The sequence below is a fragment of the Aphis gossypii genome, chromosome 2, assembly GCF_020184175.1.
Source record: "Aphis gossypii isolate Hap1 chromosome 2, ASM2018417v2, whole genome shotgun sequence".
NCBI lineage: Eukaryota > Metazoa > Arthropoda > Insecta > Hemiptera > Aphididae > Aphis > Aphis gossypii.
In genome coordinates, this window is record NC_065531.1 from 30,781,841 (window position 1) to 30,804,847 (window position 23,007).

At 28.6% G+C, this 23,007-nt stretch overlaps 1 protein-coding gene across 1 annotated transcript; it reads left to right on the forward strand.

The window, feature by feature from the left end:
• Positions 1–5,096: 5,096 nt before the first annotated feature.
• LOC114127377 (transcriptional repressor scratch 1-like) lies at positions 5,097–22,844 on the forward strand. The gene is made up of 5 exons (XM_027991601.2): positions 5,097–5,538; positions 17,405–17,565; positions 18,420–18,617; positions 21,182–21,308; positions 21,798–22,844. Exons 2-5 carry the CDS (start codon positions 17,407–17,409, stop codon positions 22,004–22,006), a joined length of 693 nt encoding a protein of 230 aa, XP_027847402.2. The 5' UTR covers positions 5,097–5,538; positions 17,405–17,406; the 3' UTR covers positions 22,007–22,844.
• Positions 22,845–23,007: the final 163 nt, after the last annotated feature.

Genomic DNA, 23,007 nt, shown 5'->3' on the forward strand with positions numbered 1-23,007 from the left:
CTCATATATATAAATAATAGTGATCCACATGGCACCTAATGTTCAACAGAGCGGTACCCACTTTTTTAAATTGAATATTAACCATACTTAATTACAGCCTTTATTATATAAAAAACAACATTTTGAATTGCCGCGGGAATCTGGTATGTATACATTTAGCATGTTTCTATTCACCCGGAAAACAAAATGTTTACTGTTTAGTTAAAAAAAAATATAAAAAATAAGCAATTTATTAAACAGGATTGATAATTACATTACTTAATTTTCAACATCCATACCGAAAATTGAAAAACAAAAATTTTAGTTATCACATATCGTCCGTGAGAACCATGATAGGTAGTTGATACACATTTTTGGAGGTAAAATAAATTTTGCTCTTATCATTTTTTTTATCGGCGATTATTATGGAAGTAAAACATTTTCAGTTGAATTCGATTCTTTATAACATAACTAATTTAATACATTAACAAATAACAATAATAGATATTCTTAGATTGTAATTATTGGTCAATGAAACTTATTAGAAATTTTGTTTCTATTCACCTATCGGTTTCTATTCACCCGCAATTAATTACGGTACGTATTTCTTATTACTCTATATGTAGCAATTGATAACAAAAATAGTAATAATAATAATAATCAGCCAACTTTAAAATTAATAATATATATATGTAAAATATTATATATAATAATATAATATCTATGCTATTTGCCATTGTACATTTACGCGCCTTATCACAAACGAATGCTTGTATGTTGTAGGTAGGTACCTACAGGCCACAAAATGTCGTCTGATGTCTAGGCACCGTTCGTGTAGAGTGTAGACTGTAGATGATTGTGTCAAAACTGTACGGTTTCAGAAGTTTTCAATGCTTTAAGTGCCCCAAAATGTTAATGCTTACCTATTTATACCAAACCAGACATAATAATTATATTATAACCGTTAATATTAATTTTAATTTGGATTACGGAATATAACGATGATAATTTGTTATTAATAACACGTGGTAATATTCCGGACCTGATGGCAAGGTAGGTAATCGAAATAAATATCCCCGACGACGAACCCCGGAAAAAAAAATCACGTTTCCTAATATTTTAACGATAGGCTATACTCTACAAGATATAAAAACTTCAAATGTTACTTATTGACGTATATTGTACTAATGTATAGTGTATACCTCCTTTGAGGCTTTGTCACAGAGAGTTGGAATAATAGATTTTCGCATTTAGTTGGTATTAAATATCCCACAATCTGGTATTTAATTAGAAAAAATAGGTATGAGGTGGCTGCATATTACGCAAAATTTGCATTAACTGAGGTTGGAGAAAGCAGTAAAATAAATACTAAACTTGGACAAATTAAAAAGAAATTAACACTATAGACTTAGTAGAGACAATTTTAGACTATACTACTAAGTACTAACTAAAGAATAGAGAGCAGAGGCAATGATATATTATATTTTTTAATTATGGTAGAGACGTAGAGAAGATTTTTGACTACTAACTAGTAATTCATACTTACTTATTTAAGATTATAGATGGCGTTGCTGTAATGATTTTTGTTTAAATTTTATTTTACTTAATACCATTTTCCTATTTCGAGACTTTAGTTACTCAAGGATTTATTTTTAATCGATAAATTATAATAATAATAGCAAGTATGAGGTAAGGGGGGACAAGTTGCATATTTTTTAATCAATAATTTGGACAATTGAAGTACTTACATCATCTCAAATTAAAATTAAATTGCCATTTACACTTTAGTCTGTCCAGCGAGAGAACGCGCCGATTCTGCGCATCCTCCTGCACCTTCCTGCTATCGAAACCGGTTTTCCTATGGCAGGGAGACGTTTGGGGATGCGCAGAAAAACCGATTTTGGTCGGTCTGCGGCGCGTTCTCTCGCTGGACAGAGTATATGTGCCTGCATTATTAATTAATTTAAATTATAACAAAACTACAAATCTAAAAAAAAAAATATTGAGAATAATTGAATTTTTATTTTCACAATAAATTATAAGAAATTATAACAGACAAAAATAAGTCAGAGAGGGGATATGACATCTTAATAGTAATATCCTTCCCCCTATGATCACCCCCCTGAATTCAACTACAACGGTGAGTGGTGAACTGGTGACGTATAAAATGTGTGGCGGTGTTGTCGAAAACAGAACAGATGCGAACGCTTGTCATGACGATATCTATATCGTCGTATGGGGTTGCTGTTACACATTAAGCGTGCTTATACCAACAGACGACGACGTGTTATAAATACGATATATATTATGTATTATAAAATGTGCGTCATCTTGATGATTATTATATATATAAATAGTAAATACGCATAGACAATAGACATATAGACAAATATGTCTGTGGTATTGGTCTATGTGGTAATATTAATATTAATACCACCGTTACGTATAAGTAGTAGTCAATAAATACTCGATGTTTCGCGATACTCACATAAATACCTATATTATCATATTGGTTATAATTATACTTAATTTAAATCTATAATTTATTTTATTTCATTAATAAATATATGTAAATATTAAATGTGAGCGAGATTTATTCTTGATCTATTTCGACCAAATTAAAAGACTGATTCTCTTACATGTAGTGGGAATAGTATGGTAAATTAGGAGTATAATAGTGTTTGGTGCTTAAACATCCAAACACCCATATTTTTTGAGATTTGCACTTATATTTTTATATGTTAACAAATGTGATGTCATTATATATTATATATGTATATATGATTGCAATATACTAAGTATATATTATCTAGAAGTCTAATAGAAAATACAGTTCAAGTGCAGTGGTAGGTAACATTGTAACAATAATATATTTATCAAATTATGGTTGTGGAGATGGGGCTGGGTTGATTCTGGAGGAGCCCTTACCGAGTAAGTACCTATGTGAATCGAGAGAAATTGGTATAGGTTTTTATATCGTACATTCGTACAATCGTACAAGATTCTATAAGTTTGCTGTTGTAATGTTTTAATTATGTTTTAAAAGTATTACCGACTACCGTACGCGTGCGAGTTTTACAGATACCTACTCGTATTTATTATACATACATTTATGTATATTAGGTATATTAAATTTGTTATTTATACCAAACACAGCCGGCCGACGTTTTCTATTTTTAGCAAATGCTTAATGCCGGACGGACACGCATCTACCGTATATTTTCCATGTTATAATAACTATACGCAATGCCTGCCGTAGTATTGCAAGTTTTATAGTATACTTCTACAGTTCTACTATAAATTATCCTTTAACGAGAATGTCGTGTGCTCGACACATATAATGATTTTACGATAACCGCGACTACATCAATATTAATGCTAAATTGCCTAGCCAAAAAACTATTATATAGTAACAAAAATGTTTTTTAATTTTCTAAATAGTAAATTTTAAATAGGTACCTGCGCATAAGTAACAATTAGTGAAAAATACAGTAGCTGGTGCCTGATTGGCTCCCCTAAAATATAATTCAAAAACATTATGACGTTTATTTTTCCTTAAAACTCATACTTTACTAATAAAACTATAAATTATAATTTACAAATTTATAATATTTGCATTTAAAAAAATAGTATTTATACCCAAACCAACATCCTTTTTTTTAATAGACAAGAAAACTAAAAAGTTCTATCAAAAAAAAGTCGTACAAAATAAAGTACGATCTTTTAACAATAAGCTAGATTATCCGCATTTTCTCTCGTCCAAAACGTCAGCTATCTAATTGACTAATAAATGCAATATTATGTATACTTTACCATTTTCGTAAATTTTGGCATAATTTATTGTTATAAAATATGTTACTTTTAATAGGACTAATATTTGGACGAATTTGGTTGTTCTATTTTTTGGCCAATTAGATCTTTTGTTGAGAAACAGGAAAAGCTATTAACTAAGTACCTACATGACTAAATCTTAGCGGATGATTTATTAAAAAATAAATAATTTAATTTTTTTTTATTTAAGCTACTTTCTAGATTATACGATTTTGGATTAGATTTTGAGCGTAGGTATTACGTATTGGTTTTAAAATGTATTTACTAACTTATTTTTGTTTTCGTTATCATCTTTTGGGACATTAAAACTGGTTAGATTTTAAACTTTAAAGACGATTTCTAGTAGCAAATTGATCAAGTTGGTACTACGGGAGATAAAAAATAAAAATTCCTAATAATTTTCAAACATTATGGTTAACAGAAAAATAAATAACCATAGACATACTATCATTGTCTGTACGCACTATTATTTTAAAAATATTTTCACTTTTTTTGTGCTTTTTATAGATAATTGAAATTTTATAAAAATGTCATTGAAAAATAAAAATGCTATCGTAGTATCAACTAAGAATTTTTTTTCAAATACGATGATATATCAATGAATTCAAATTTAACACCATTATCCAGTTTTCCTTTAATGACAAATTAATTAAAAATTATATCTTTGAAATTTTTAAATAACTATAGTCGCACATTTTTTAAATTGATTTTTATGACTAGCTATTATCTCGGAACAAAAAGTTAAGAAACTCAAAAATTTCTGGTAACTAATTTCGATTTAGATGCGCCAATGTTTTTTCAGAAAATTTACAATAGAAAAAGGGGAGCTGTTGTCGTCTGGAAAACAGAAGTTTGGTCTTTTATAAACACTCGTCGAGTAGTAGGTACAGACGAAATCTCAAGAATCATAAAAATTCGATCTTTAAAACAAGACGTATACTCATTAATATTATTCTAAAAATCGGATTTTGAACAACTTATTGCATTATTACGAAAAAAAAAAAGGGTGTAACCGCGCGCGTTGGTGAATCGTCGTGTACATAATACATATTATTATTATTATTATTATTATAATAATATAATCGTAAGCCGATGACGACGACGACGACGACGACGACGACCACTTGCCGGGATTGCCGCGCCGCACGTGTTGCCGACGCTGGCACGCGTTGCCGTCGGTGGTGCAGTCAGTCTCGAGTCCACAAGTCGCCGGTATTTATTTTTAAACGCTGACCACCGACCCCCGCCCCGTCGACAGCCGTACGCAAGCCGCGCGTATAAATACTGAAATGATCGCGACGAGTGCGACTTCGTCTGTCGGCGTGTGTGTGTGTGTGTGTGTGAGCGCGCGCGTGTTCGTCGCTTACCGCAGTTGTTCAACACAACGCGCCGTGTCGTCGGGGCCCACTGCAAAACGCGCCCCGCACGCGACCACCGAACGACGGAACGCGACGCACCGGACCGCGGTACCTACCAACGCCGCCTCCGACCGATACCGAGAAAAACGCTGAAATATTTTAATCGAACACTATCGATCACGAAAATAATATTATTATTAGGTATATTATTAGTAGTATTTAATATTTCGCCGGTTGCGCGTGACGACGATGCGGTCTGGCTCGGCTGAGCTGCAGCGGCGGTGAGATTTTTCCAGCAGACGTCGTCTCCGCGTACGAACCTTAACGAAGCGAGAGCGATCCGTCGGACCGAGATACGTCTTCGCACCCGGTAAGATTGCAGTTTTTCTAATATCTTTTTAATTTTTTTTAAAGCCGTACATTATGAATTGTCGTCACATTACGGCCGATAAGAAAAAATAATAATAGACTTAACGTAATCGCGGTAAGGGTCGTATACTTTGTACAATATTATTATGGTCTACCCGAACACGTGTCTATCCTATATCGATCTTCAGTAGTGTTGTTCCGTAAACGGCGATTCTAAAATTTCAACATTTTGACAATTCCTACGATGTTTCCTAGTTCATAATAAAAAAATCACCCTTGCGATGTCCGTGTCGTATTTAGATGATTTCAATTTTCAAGGAAACGAGCCTGCTGCATATTTAAAAAATCGATTCGTTCGATAATTATCGGACTCGCTCGCACTGATTCCATTTTCACATTAACCACTGAACGTGACAAATTAGTATTAGACGTCGGTATGGTTTTAGTACAATTATCTTGCTAAATTTCGATGATTTTATATGTTTATCTGTTAAAAAGTGACAACTTCGATTTCATTGGTGGTGTGAGTTACGTAGTGACACTTACATCACTTGGCCCATCTATCTCCGTCAAACCATCATTTACATAAATGTATAATCGTCTGCAGTATTAAGAAAAATGTGGAAATTATTACTTAGGCTGGTTCATAATGCAAACAATTTCAAAAACCTATCTTTTGGGCCGATAATGTTTCAAAATCTGAGCAACTTTTAACTAACAAATTACCATGGAAGAAACGTTGCCTCGGACCACCTTTTGGATTCTTTGGTACCTGTTAAACTTCTATTTACTTATATATTTATAAATAATTTATAAAATACATTACCGATAATCTCAAAATTATGAAAATCGTGTTTCGAAAAAAAGTATAAGCCGTGATTTGTGAGTGACAAATCGAAAACGATTATTAAGTTACGTGGGCCGTTGCCGTAGTTCACAGTAGGTCAGGATTATATATATATAAATACATTTGTATAATACTTGTATGTTTTTGCGTTTAATTCAAAATAATTTGGAAGACAAATTTTCATTATACTCGGTCGCAGACTCACGGTATTTATAAATGTACAGCTGATGGCCATCCGATTGGACTTATTTTTTACCTGGTATCCCGCGGATGTACAAACGAAAGTTGTCTGATTATTACCTAAAATCTATATACTTTCCTGTTTATAAGCATACGCTTGATTAATATACAAATATTGATTAATATTTATTCACATCGTTGGTAGTAAAATTTATTTTTTAATCACCTAGTTATTTCTTGGTTTATTTTTTATTTTATTTAAAATACATTTAATGTGTACACAGACCGTGATCGGAATATAATTAACGGGATTGTTTATTTTGTCAGTAATAATATTGTATTAAGTTGTGTACATAGTCCGCTACTACCGACCTGAGGTATTAATGTGTAGTATATATATTAAGTATAATATTGCTTACAATGATTTAGTGATTTGTTACGTCCGTTATGGAGACAATGTAAAAAGCGAATAATTGAAAGTCATTAACGGAAAGTATATCAATTATCTCCATAACTTTATGTACCTACACTCTAATCGTTTCTTTTTTTTAACATTTTGTTTGTCATTAAAATTTGTAGTTTATTTCTTATCACGGAAAAAAACTAATACTAAGTTACCATCTTAAAGCAAATTAGCGAACATTCGATTATAACGATCATTTGTTGTCCAAATGAAAGCACACTATAAATAATATTAATACATTTTTGTTATTCGCTATACATATTTAGAGTAAATTATTGTTCTTTTGAGAGTATCGGTATACAATTTAAATATTACAAGCTTAATTCACTGGCAGTTGAGCACGATTTTAACTTTGAATTATTTGTTGTTACGGAAGAAGTCAATAGATATGCATGTCTTCAACATTTACCAAGTAGGTACATAGGTACCAAATTTAAATTGAAAAAAAAAAATTTAATATTATAAAACAAGAATTTCTTCACTTCCTATTATATTACCTTTTTTTTTTTTTATTGAACAAATTACCTACGTATTATTTTTTTCAGTTAGGTATGTCTCTTAATACTCGACGAGTACTTTGACCTTTTACATAATAATTTTGTTACATAGTATTGTAATTTCAAAAAACACCCATTTTAATTGAAGAGTGAACGCACCAACTAAAACAAAAAATATGGCGATAATAATGAGTAGGTAATGACAATTATGTAGAAGTAATAATAATATATGTAACTTGACTTACCTACGTTTAGGACCTACTATATTTCTATATATACCATAAGCTGCAGTAAAACTGAAATTAAACAGTTTAAACTTTAAAGTTTTAATTATTTATTGTTATATTATTAAATTAATTTTTTAAGCAAGCAGTAATATACTCGTACATACAAAATTGTATTTTGTACAAATTATTCATAAGTAGAGCTCGGATTTTAAAGCATAATGAGCAAATAAAAAAACAAAAAAGAAGCATATTTATTTTAAAAAAGTAAAAAAAAAACCATAACCAAAATTAACATGAACTAGTTATAAAAATGAATAAAAAAAATTGAAAAATAATTTTAATTAAAAAAAGGATTAATTACCATGTATTTCCCTAGATTTTCAGTAGTGAAACTGACTATTGTCTAACAGAATATTTTTATACGTAGAAAACGAACTATCTACATCCACTGATACATTGATACTTTATACAAGAGGCTTCAAATTATAACACTAAATCTTAAATGTTGAAATGGATGATATCGTTGTTATAGGCATACCGAGTACTGACCGTACTGCAGGCTATATTATGTAGGTTGATAATCTGTAAGTTTTATAAATTTAATAAATAAGCTGATAACGAAAACAATAATAATCCAATATAACTATTTAGTCCGCATTCTGGGTTTTTACATTTCTTATTCATTTTTTTTTTTTTTTTTATTACAATAGAATAATAAATTTATAAAAAATCTACAGCTGGAATATTAATAAATTGAAAAAGCAAAAATAAATTGGTTTATTTGGAATCAGAATGACGTGAAACGAATTTATGTCTAAAAATTATATTTCCATCTTATATATAAAAAAAAAGCTTATGCTTTAAAATCAGAGCTCTATTTATAAGGATTTGACTTTTTATCAAATATGTATTATCATATAGGTGGTTCAATCAATTTTTAATTTTTTCTAGAAGATAAATTAGTTTAAGGTTGTAGTGTCAAATAGCACTGCCAATAGATAGTTCATAAAAATTTATATCATACATACTAACTTTGGCCAATGGCTGCCATCTCCAAACACCGGAAGTCTAATTAATTTTATGTTTATCTACCTAGTTTCAAAAAAAAAACTAAGATCGTTAATTTACGCGCGACTAAACAATTTCATCAAAATTTGAATTCAGACGCCTATAAAAATATTTTTAGAATAATTGCGTTCAACTTATATAGAACCTTTTATGACAGTTTCGATCATAATAATCTCGATAATAACTAATAAGGTACCAATAATTAAAATTTTATGATTTTTACACTTCTAAATGATTTACATATTGTTGTGATTTTCATGTATTTTAAATAAGTTTATTGAAAATATAGGGTTTTTTTATTATTGTTTCTCAATATTTTTCAATTAATATATATGAACGACTTACGGGCATTGTAAGTACTGTATTAAATGTTCTTTTTTACCTAAAAACAAAAATTGTAAAATATATATATCGAAGAAAATTACAAAAATTTTAAAAATTAAAAATATGTATACCTAACAAATTTTGAAAATTATTACACATTTAATTTGGTGAAAATTTCAAGACTAAATGTTCAGTAAAATATACATCATTTATTCATTATTAAATCAATATATATTCAACGCTCAACATATATAACCAAAAATTAATGTACCTACGTGAATTTTTTAGAATTTTAAAGTGCACATTTTCATACATATTTTTAGTTTAAAATTTTTATGAACCTGTATTTTGCTTAACTTTTAAATGACATTTCTATTACATAATTTTGTATAGTATGATTGTTTTATATATCGTTATCCCGCGCGTGGATAATCACTAATAAAATTAATTAATGTTGTGATGTCTCATTGTCTCGCTACGACTTTCTGATGACAGGAGGAGAGTGATTCAATAAGCATGCTCATTGCTCACTATAGTTCACTTCCAATTTACACATTACTAATGTAAATATAAAAATTATTATTTTTAAGTATACCTAATACCTATACTTTATTAGTTTTATTAGCAACATAAAGATCATATTTTCAAATTAGGTACATTTTTTTTTACAAATATGAGTCTTGTGGACTTGTGGTGATGAACTAACTCATTTTTATCAAATGAGAACGTTCAATTTTTGCTATAAATTACTATGTAGATAATCTTTTATTTTTTGAAAACGCTTAATTGAAATTTTAACAAATATTTTTTTGATTATAATACAATATATACTATGTAATATGTATACTAAGTATATGGGGAAAAAAGGTTTCATAAAAACTAAAAATTTAAATTAAAAAAAAAATTTTTGAATAAAATATGTAATTAAAAGAAAAACGAATGTGTGCACTGAACAGTGAACATGTTTGGAAATGAATCGCCCTTTTTAAACCTACAACATTTGTAATAATATCATATATTCATGTCCTTTATATAATGTATAATACCAAATGTGTAATTTATATATATATATATAAGTATAGTATAGTGTATATGTACACTATAGCTGGATAACCACCGGTTGGCGGGGGAGCTAAATAGAAAAGTCCACGCGGTCGTATATATATTATTATTATTGTTAACGGATGCGCGTGCGCGTTTCTCTCTAAAAATAATCTGCATGCTACTGTGTTCATGTGTAATGTGTGCGTTCGGTAGAGTCTGCAAGGCAACTCGTGTATATTATTTTATGTAATTCTATATTATCATTCTTAGGTACTTGCTAAGTATTTAAATACTTTTTTTCATCGAATAACCATCGGAACTGTCGAAATGCGTTAAGATAATAGTGTAATAATTCCCAATGTTTCTATTAATAAGAACAATTTGTTGAATAATATAATTAGTATGATACATGTATCTACTTACTTTAAAAATTTTAAAATTGGGCACTTAAAAATTAAAAGAAATGTTCGAATTTAAAGACAGGATATATTAAATATTATGAAACATTAAAATATAATAGTAGTAAGTTGCAAAAAAAAAATGTGTTATGTTGATACATAATAAATATAGCAATTAGGTTTTAGATTTTTAAGATTAATTTGTTTAGGTACTATGGTCTATGCGTGTATATTTATAAATTATTAGACATTGGTATTTGGTATATTACATTATTACATAATACGATGTAAATAACTTACACATTTATTTACTTATTTCGCCTACACATGATTTCTTTCTGTATAACTTATACTTGATATTTATTATAGGAAACTATTAGAAGTACCTATTAAATATATTAAAATGTCTTATTTTGTATTTATTTATTAAAATAAATGTCTAACACCATTTCTGGAGTATCGAATTTGGTAGTCCAAAAATCTAGATTATTACTAGCTATACATAGGTATTAGGTGTATAATAATCATTCATGGACCATGATGTTATCTGTTAACAAATAATTTTCATTGAAAAATTTTAACTTGACAGTAGTCGTCTTCTTGTGAATTCGTAAATGTCAAATAGTAATGATAAGCACGGACTAAGATGAGAGATACAAGTATACATCCCTATAATAAGGCTATATTTATATTTTGTTGTGTTCATTTAAACTTGTAGATTTGTTTTATTATAATATTCTTTATTTTTAGCAAAGTGGGGTACCACTTGTATTTGTTTAGTCTTTTCAGGCATGGCTAATTGTTATTATTATAAATTATAATATTATATTATATACCTACTAGACGTTAAAAGTTATAGTTTTATCAATAATTACTATTAACAAAAAAATAATAATTTTTGTATTTACAATATATTATTATGTTAATATATTGTTACCAATTTACCATGTTAAATGTATATAATTGTTGTTTCAACCATAGTGTTGTACTGAGAAAAGAGAAAAGTATGTGTGTTTACTGTTTATATTAACAAGGGGGTTATGAAGTAATAAGTGATAAATAGGCGTTTTTGTATTACAACAATAAGAATTAAAAAATGTATAAGTGTCCACTTTCCCTCAAATAAAATATTCTGACTACGGTCTTACACAGATTCTGTTTAAGAATTTAAGAATAATATAGTCAGTTATGATGCAGCAATATAATATATATACATAATTCTGTCATCAGAAAAAACCGTTAATTTAACATTTGCGCGTGTGGCAACGTGTGTCGTTATTATTCTTGACTTTTCGCCGATTTCCGGTTAATCCCTATCCAGTATCCACTACACAACGCACCAAAAGGTATATTAATATGTACGTTTGTACTGTACTTTTTGACTGATCTTCAACAACTGTGAGTCTGCGAAACTACCACACGCGTCGTTACTCGTCTTATAGGTACGCCTTCTCTTGTGAACCGCTCAGTGAACCCCACACCGAGACCGAGTGAATTTATATTATATTATTATGTACGGTGTAGTGTGTACCCGCGGTGTACGTATTTAGTATTTAGTATTTACTATCTAATATTATAATAAATATTCTCATCGCTCATTAAAATAAAAAAAATTGTTACAGGGGGTGTGGTTAAAAATATTAAACTATTTAAATTAAAATAAATTTCCTAAAAAATATATTCGATATAAAAAAAAACTGTTAAAAAGTTACTTGTTAGTTGTTTTTACCTTGTTGATCATACTTTTTTGTTCATTAATTTAAATATGTGTGATTAACTTATTGCATTTTTATCAATCAGGTCATTGTAAATTTATTAAATAATTATAGTTATAAAGCCTAACCCCCTCCCCATAAACTATAATTCTGCGTACCACCTTGCATCTATTTTTTACGAGATTTTTTATAAGCATTCTCATACTCATTCTTTTCTTTATTTACCTGTGTATTGATTTTAATTTTGATTTTTAGAATTTTTAAATCTCCTTTATAATCTATGGGTTTAGAATGTTTAGATAGTAGGGGGACAGTACTATTATAGTAGATTATGATATTGATATTGATATTAATCACAAATACATTACTGTAATTTAGAGATTATTTTCGAGTATAACTAATAGAACAAAAATAAAAAATAAAAATACATATTTCAATAAAGATTAATTGTTAAGATCATTTTATTATAGTGAAATTAGAAAATAATAATAATATATTATCGTGATAAATGTATCAATAATTTACATATTTAAATGCAATATTGCAATATATTTCATGTATTGCTGTAAATTTATAATATTAGTTTATTCAGTTCTGGTATATGCTTATTTGGTATAATATTGAGCTGGGAACTTACTGAAATTAATCAAAATATTCTTTACCGTAATTGTAACATAATGTACTTTTACTTGAAGTAGGTACCTATCGTTTTTCTGGATTTTATTTTGTTTTTGTAGAATTGCATTTTGAAACCAACTTAGAATAGTATTATGTATTATTGTGTAACATAAATTATAATACAAACGACAACGACCACGATTCCGCGTGCAAGTCAGCGATTGTTATAAAAATAAATCACGTATAAATTCAAATACGGATGAGATCCAGTGCGGTAGGGAGGAAAATGTCACCTGCGGCGGCACTCTCTTAGCTGCGGCGCCGAGCCATGTGTCCTCCGAAGATTGAGTATATATATATATATATGTATTACACATGTAGTATATTTATATATACCCGAAGGAAGTATGATATGTATATGTATATCAATGTTCCACGTGTTACGGGCGCATAATAATATTATAAATTCAGCGACACAGCGCATCGCAAAGTATACAGAGTGATTCTATACGTATGTGAAGTTACTCCTCCTTCCACCTTAAATAATAATTATGGCTGGAAAACATTCAATTGGATTATTGGAAGTTATAAAAAACAAAGAATTCGCTTCCACTCGTATAGTTGATTTTGTGTACAACTTTAGTTAAGAAAGCGATCACTGAACTCATATAAATGAGTACGAATTATATATGAGCATGCGAAGAACGATCCTTAGCGATAGTAACAGAATATGAATTTCGAACGCATGTAAAAAAAAAGAAATGTCTGAGATTTTTCGTCTCTAAATAGGAACTACTTATTTGTGGAGGATTTTTTCGATTTTTCATCAATCTAATAGATAATTTCTACTATTGAAAAAAAAACGATTTGTTGGTTCGTGTTTCCGCTACTGGTTCGCGATAGATGTATAAGAGATCCCTCTATGTATATTATATTACATAATATTATATTAAACATTAAACTAACGTCTATATATACAAAACGTCGGTGAGGCTGCGGCGTTGATGCATCACGATGAAGTATTTGCGGACGGTATATAATATCACGAGTTTCCTGCGATAAGGTCAACGATTTGGAAACCAATCGGTTTCTTATTTTAGTTCACTTAGACAGGTGATCAGCCTGCCAAGCTATAAAAGACACCTGGAACATTTTTTTTCAAGGGGCGCCCCAATCTACAAAATCAATTTTCAAATCGAGTTTTAAAAAAAGCTGCAATGTATATTATCTTCGTTGTTACTTCTCTTGTCTTATCTAAATTTTAGATATTTGGCTTATAAAAAGCTTTATGTTCGATATCACAAATTCTTCAAATTTTAAATAATTTTTGATCTGTAGCTTATTTTATTGTAAATTTGTATGGACCATTTAACATTAAAATACTTATTTTTATGTATTTTTTTAATTTGAACTTGAAACAACCATTTTAATTACATATTATTTTTTAAATACATATTAGTAATTGGTTAAAATTTTTAGTTAAAAACTAGCAGAGTTCAAACAAAGTACAAAGTATATAATATACAAGCTGTTTGGTCTTAGAATTAATTTTTATAATTAAATTTTTTATTTACATAATAGCCTAATAGCCATATCAAGTAATAATTTTTGTTTATCTATTATATGCCTGAGTAATACTTATATGTTTTAATCAGTAAGAGAAAGTGGGTGATAAAATGGTTTATTTTAATATTTGATTGTATATTAATAAATATCAGTACCTATTCTGTTTGTGTCAGCTTTATAAAGTATAAATAACAGATAACCAAGATACACGAGTTGTTGCACGTGTTAGATAATTTTATGTTTGTGTTGCGCACCTCATACATTGAGTAGAATTATTAATTGTACCTGTATTTTATAAATCGATGTTTGGAAAAATAAAATAATAATTTATAAACTTATTTCAAAATAGGATTACTTTTATCATGAATTATGATTACGGATTAATTTCTTCGTATCTGTCGTCTCGCCGAATTTGTAACCTAGCTATACTTAAAAAAATATCAATATTACAATGATCTTTTGATTTCAATCCAATTAAAAATTGTTAACTTGTTTCAAGTGATGAATATGCGTATACACAGTTTCATATATATATATATTGGGATATAATATATTATGTAGCAAATTTTTTTTTTAAATTTTAAAATTTTTTTATAATTATTTTTACTTGCGTAATAATGAATACACAATATTGTCAGAACCTGAATTATGATTTTTAAAGTAAGTACCAACGTATATTTTGGGGGAAGGCTCCTGTGATAAATGGAAGGGTAGGCGGAAAAAAATATGGAAAAATCCTCCAAAAATAATCGTACCCTGGAAAAAATACTTACGGTAATGAAAGTTCATAATATGTGAGTGCCATATAATTTTTCGCGAGCCTTTTTGAACATCTCCATGTTATTTTGGATTATCAACACGTTTTGCAACATACATATTATAACCATTGTAACGTAATTTTTCACCACACTTAATTAGTTTAATAATCTCTATAAGTACAAAAAAAAAAATAATAATTTAAGTTTTACTGTAGCGTAGGATATGTGATACAACATAAACAACCATGTATACACTCATGAAGTAGGTACTGCATATTTTGAAGTACTGAAATATCCATTTGAATGGATAAAATATAGTTTATTTAATTTATGGGTATTGGTTAGTACTTAGTACCAACAATATAAAATAAATAAAATGTCAAAATGCTTATCAATAGTTGGATAATAAAAATGCAATTTATTGACAATAAGTTATGTATCCATTCCACTATTTGTGTCTAAACTATTACATAAGATTAAACTTAACCAACGAAAAAGAAACAAATAAAAACATAAATGAAAATATGTAAAGTTCATGTGTTTAATATTTTTTTTTTGATGGGCCATTTTCGGGATTCAAATAAAAGTTATACTCCACTGCGTATCTAAACAATGGAATTTCGCCCATCATTTGGTCACTGCCCTAAGTTTTATGGCTGATGATGCGAAAATAACTGTTTTGGTTGTCATAGCGTTGAGTATAATATACACAAAACCTCGATACATGATATTATTTTTGTTATTAATTCGATTATCGCAGTTTATAGATGTATGCCTCTGTGTCACTGTAATATTGTCGTTGAAAAAACATATCTGTAAAGGAACGTCTGAATATCAAATAAAATATCAACTACAATTTTTCTTAGTAAATATTATATTTATAGTCAGGGATTCCCCGTACACGGGTTTTTCATGAAAGGGTTATCGGTATTGCAGTGTTGATATAGTATAGAACACGGTACCGGTCCGACCACTTACCGTACCAAATACTTACCATGATGTCCCTGTCCATCACAAAACATGAAATCAGTTGGTTTTAAGATAATATTGTAAATATTGTAAATTTTACAATGTACTTAAAAACATTTTGATAGGAATTTATGGTTTAAAGGACCTTTCTTAATTGTCCACTTACTACTTAGGTATTCACTTAAATCTAGCCCTGCATGTTGTACAGGTACCTGTTGATTGTTGATAATCCGAAATATTATAATATTGTTTTGCTTGAATCTAGTGACTACATCATATTATTTAGACAATCACTGTTGTTTTTGTCATTATCGATCATAATATTAAACCGTCGCTCGCGTTCTAATCATCTTTAAATAATATACGTTTTTGTACAATTATTTATATTACACGACGTGTGTATTATATATTAGATATATAGTATATTAAATAGAACACGGGCACAATTAAATACAGATAACATGATATCTATTATTGGCATTGTCGTTTCTGAGTACTTTTGCATGATGAGAGAGGAGACGGTCGTCAACCGAAGTTTCGATATACTATTATTTAATATCATAGTTTTATTATATATTATAATTATTTTTCCAATTTACAATAATTCGCCAGCGCTCAGCATGGTCGCGGACCCGCGGGGAGTTAACGATGTGTGTGCGTCCAGCAACACGTGGTTCTTACTATAAAATTATAACGATATAAGATTATTAATTTATTATTATAACAAATCTAATATTTTTACACACAGTAAAGATAAAAACAATCGCCGCGCGTATCATCGTTTAACGGTAAATGTTAATATTATTATTATTACAATTTATAATTTATTAAAATGTCACATTACTTTCAATTTTCGATAACCAGATTATTAACGACAATAATATTATACACAATATTATCATGTAATATCATGTGTATGACTTTGGTTATGCTATAATGGGCATTATTTACTAATAATATTATAATCTGCACTCGGCTTGCAGTGCAGCGGAAGATTCTTTCATAGTCGTCGTCGCGCTTTTCGTTCAATTCCGATCTCCACTTGTTGCTTCCCGATCGTTGTTATAACATTATTATTATTATTATCTATCGCATTCGTCGCGTGACTTAATATTTTAATTTTACCCTCAATTAAAATGTTTTACCTGGCCAACTAATGAAAAAAAAAACATTTGCCTTTTTTTCCCTCACAGAAATGCTACACTCTTACGAACACATCGTTGACTCTCAGCAGTCGTCGGTCGGAGACGAGCTTTATAATCTAACGCAATTGGCCGAGGTTAGCATCGTCTACTTCAGACAACATACAGCCACGATCATCGACGGTCCGAATGCTTATGAAAAGGACATTAAGGTAAGCCAAGCACGCCATTATACGTGTATGCTATCTCTAGAAAAGTGTTACTATAATATATGGTAGCATGCCATTTGAGTATTTGACTCATGGACATATTATTGACATAATATCGTATTACTGGCCATAAAGTAATAAATTTATTTTTTACTTATCATAATATTCATTTTATGTGACTACTTTAGCCGTTCAATAGTATAAATTGTCTTTAAATATTTATAAAAGTAAAAAACATTTTAAAATTCGTGCCTATAATAGATTTAATTTTTCCTAACATCGTATTCTGAAACCTAAAAATTAATCAAAATAAATATATTTGAACAATTTTTGATTCAATCACAAGCATTAAAGCAATATACCTACTTAGTTTTGAAATATTGAAATGGTGACACGCGGTTGAATAATAATTATTGTTAATTTTAATCAAAAAATTTAATTATATCAGAATAAAATTAAAGCAACATTTTCTCGTAGTCTGTAGACTGTTTCTATAGCGCCCAGCATTTTCAATTTGTTTTTAAGTATAGGTTATTACCTATGTGTCTTAATAGTTTTCTAATATAATACCAGAGTACCTGTTGATTTGACTATTTAAGTAGGCAGAATATAATATAAGTAGATACCAGCTAGTGTATAAAATAGTTATAATAATAATTGTATGATAGTAAAATCAACACAAAATTGGGGTGTACAGGTTGTATTCTGTTATAGAATATGAAATATACCAATTTTGAGTTACCGTTTAGAAAATCAAAAATTGATTGTAGTAATAACTTGAGGCTGAAGATTTTTTGGAATACGACTGATTTTCTGAATAAATTCTTACTATAATATCCGGTCTTATTTAATTGTAGAAAAACGATGTTGATGATAACCACCATAATACAATAAGTACGGAAAAGACGACGAAGAAAACGAACAACAACAATAAGGAACGTCAGTGTCCGGATTGTGGGAAATGTTATAGTACGTCTAGCAATTTGGCTCGGCACCGACAGACCCACAGGTCTCTGGCCGACATCAAAGCCAGGCACTGTCCCCACTGTGACAAGGTAAGTTCATAATAATATATTCATTTTTCATAAGATGATATAAATCGTTATAATAAGGTTCGGGAGTTCTTACATTTACATATTTTATGGGCTTTTAGATTTTCTAGAAATTAATTTCAAGACTCCACGAAAATATATAAATTTATAGTGCAAATTTCTACTTATTTTGTGATTTTATAGTTTAAAGGATATATTTCTTAATTTTACACATTTTTAAAGCATGTATGATGGTTAATAATAATATAATTTATAAATTTGTTAATTAAAATATTTAATATATTAAATTAGTTTTGGCTGTTTCTCAAAACTTTTAAGAAATCACGGTTTTCACTATTTATATTGTATTGTTTGCTTCTAGTCGGTATAAAAAATAATAATATAGTAAAACCTCATTAATCCGGACAGCTGTTCATAATACATAAATTACGCAAGCTTATGTTAGGTGTGCCTAATTAATACTATAATATGTATGTAATGATTATAATACAATTATGTACTATTTTTTAAGTTTAATATTGTTAGATAGGATAATATGTATTGGATTAAAATTTGCAATTTACGATTTTTGGTTGTTTTGTTTAATTCGGACAACCTAGAGCCCCAATTAGTCTGGATTAATGAGGTTTTACTGTATTTATATTGTATATAGGTACTATATATTATAGATTTTGTGAATAAACTATACAGTGGCGTATAATTGAGATCTACATTTTTTTCGGTGGAGGGGGGGTAGTAGTTTTTAGGGGTTAGTTTAGGTAGTTAGGGGGTGATTTTTAAATTGAGAAATTGGATGAGATGAACCGAACAAAACATTTTGTAAATTTTAAGATTACGTTTCACAAATATAATAAGAAATACCTATTATATTTAGATGCAGTGCCACAGTAATACGTGAAAACGATATTGGTTATACTCAAATATACCTACCAACATAAGATAGATAATGTTTAGTTGTCAGTTGTATTATTTAATATTTATAATCAGAATTATATAAAAAAATTCTACAATGTACCTATTATAAAATGTAAATAGTTTATTTAATTACGATCGACAATATGCTGTTCCTAAGTGAAATACAATTAATTCGAATTGGTATAATATATTTTAGTTTTCATTGACCAAAAACTACATTTCATTTTCTTACTAAGAATTTCGGTAGGGGTTTGTCCTTGTACGCCACTGAGTAAATGTATATTTATAAATATTATAATTATCTAAATTTGTTTTTTATTAATTTTTATTTTATGTTTATAAAATGTTTTAGAACACCTAGTGTTATATTACAAGTATTTATGTTTTACAGTTATTAGTTAATTGTAAATATATAAACAGGGATTAAGAACAATATAATGAGTTTATAACGATATTATTAGTATGATAAAATTTAGTTTATTAATGATGATCTTCATCTTTTTCCCTGAGAATGCCCTGAGAAAGTCAAGACTAGATTTATTCAGTGGTTTTCTTCCTAGGTTGTAAATAACTGGCTCCGTCTGTTTTTTAGCTTGAAATGAAAGTTTTTAAACTGTGTTTTGATCCATTTATGCATATTCTCGATCGATCGTATCATTGTAGATTTAGTGATTTCTCATAAACCACGGGATTTAAATTAAATCTAACCTAGCTAGACACTTTTTCTTAGGTCGGCCTGATATTTTGATGTAAGGATTATCAATGAATATTTTTATTAAATAAAAAAGTAACAGAATATCGTATATTATACATTTATTATACGCATATTAGGTATATACATACATTTATTTTAAATTTTAAAACTAAAAGTACCTGTACCTCCATATAAATGTGTCACATACATGATACACTACACATTCAATACTATAACATTACTGTATAACATTTATTTTTGGAGTAAAGTGGGTAGGCCTGGGTCTACCAGATCTACTCGCTGGCTACGCTACTGGATTTAATGCACATCCTTGAACATTTTTTTTTGAGAGTTTGATCGTCTTTATATTAGCAGTTATGCAGTGGCTCATATTATGGTTTGGCGGCAGGCATAATATACGTATATCATATTAATGGCTTGGTTATAAAGGAATAAGGAGAGATGATTTAATTTAAAGTTAACTATAGGTTAGAGAATTCCTAAGGTTCCCACACACTGCAGCGGTGGCGGTAAAATTGTGTCCGGACTCGATTTTAACGCAACTGCCACCGCTACCGCTGCAGTGAGAGGGCATCTTTATTGACAAACGTCGATTGCTTCCCGTATTTTTCAGTTATAAACTTCTATGAAGTAAATTGCGCCCATTAGAAATAAATGCAATTACATATGCCTCTATGGCACAGAGGATATATATTAACCATAGATACAAATATAAATGCCATAGGTTATATATATATATATTAGCCATAGAGTGTGTGTTGCTTAGGTTTCATGATGGAGATTTTTTTTGGGGGGCTTGGGGTTGTTGAATAGGGTGCATATAACGTTAATTACAAACAACATCATTTTTTATCAATAACAAAACAAAAATTAAAATAAATACAGTTACATAATATTTATAATTTACATGATTTCTATTTTGTTTGTTTTTGTGTAGGTCTACGTATCAATACCAGCCTTTTCAATGCACATGCGAACACATAGTCAGTCGTGCAAGTGTGGTATTTGTGGTAAATGCTTCTCCCGGCCATGGCTGTTGCAAGGGCACATTCGCACCCACACAGGTAAGCAGCATATCAATAATTCACATATAATGTAAAATAATATACTAAATGGAATGGGGTGTAAATAATTTCCTATAGAAAAATTAAATAAAACCAAATGTAATTTTAAAATACAAAAAAATGTAGAAATTTATCTAATTATTTTATTTTATTAAATTAAATTTGTCATAAAATTTATTCAGTATTGAAAGCTTGTAAAGGCAAAAGGGAGATGTTTTTAATCAGATCTATCTCCTCCTTCTTAGTAAATAAATTCCTTTATGTAAAAACTGATTGATAGATTTAGATGTTGTGACTTGCCATTTATGAAACAATAAAATATTTGTGCAGTTTTTATTTGGTAACAAAATATGTTTATAAATGTTTAACTGTAGTCAATTTTATTTTTAAGCAAACTTATGTGACAGGGCAGTCTCACAATTTTAACTATAGACGTATTCAAAATGGTAATATAGTAAAAATGTGCTAATTTCTTTTTCAATTTTTTAGGTGAAAAACCTTACGAGTGTGAAAAATGCCGTAAAGCATTTGCGGATAAGTCAAACTTGCGAGCTCATCTACAAACCCATTCTACAGAAAAACCACACGTCTGTCAAAAATGCAAAAAGGCATTTGCACTCAAATCATATTTGTACAAACATGAGGAATCAGCTTGTGGTAAAATTACATTGTTGAACAACAATAACAACAACGATTAGGAACCCTTTTTTTTTATTAGATTTAAAAATCATAAGTTCTAAACAATTGTGTTTTTTCTGTATATATTTATATTATGAGTTTTTCTTTACTATATATTTCTTCTCAAACTGTTTGAAAATAAGTTTTTTTGGTGACCACTTAACATTTGTGCTAGAAATGTATAATACATGTTTATATTTAAGTACAATTTAAAATACTTGAACAATTTTAACAAATACTACAACAATGAAAGTTTTCTTATTTTAAACACATTCAATTACAAAATAATAGTAATAATAAATAAATAATAAATAATACAAAAATAAGGAAAAAAACAAGCTAATACAATAATTTAATTTTTATAAATAAGATATAAAACATTTTGTTTTACATAACAAATATCTGAGCAATGAATGTTTATGATTTTTAGGTATTTAGAAATGACCAGCAAATTTTATACATATAAAATTAATGTGTTTGGTTTACTTTGTTATTGATTGATTTTTGGATAGTGTAATTTTGAGGTTAAACAGTAAGGTTTTGTATGATTAAAGATAAAAAATAGAATAAATAGCTCAGTTATTATTTATATCTTTTTTTTTATAAATTTGTTTATATGTTTTAATATTTAACAAAAAAAATAGTAATTAGTATATTTTAAGTAAAACTTTAGTATATATATTTATACATATATGTACGATCGGACGAGTGCTACTAGTCACATTTATTAATTTATTTTTGTATGCAACAGTTTGTTGGTTTAAAAATATTTATTAAATTTGTAAATACATACATAGTAATCATATGTATGACTTTTATATTGTAGAAAATATATTTTCAAATTTCAAATTTTTTAAACTTATTTATTTTTTAATGCATTTTACAAAATCTATATTTAATATTATTTATTAATTTTTGTATCACAGATAACAATTTAAACTAGAAAAAGAAATTTGTATTTTTGATGTTGAAAATGTACACAAATGATAAAAATGAATCTAATGATTTTTTTTTAAAATTA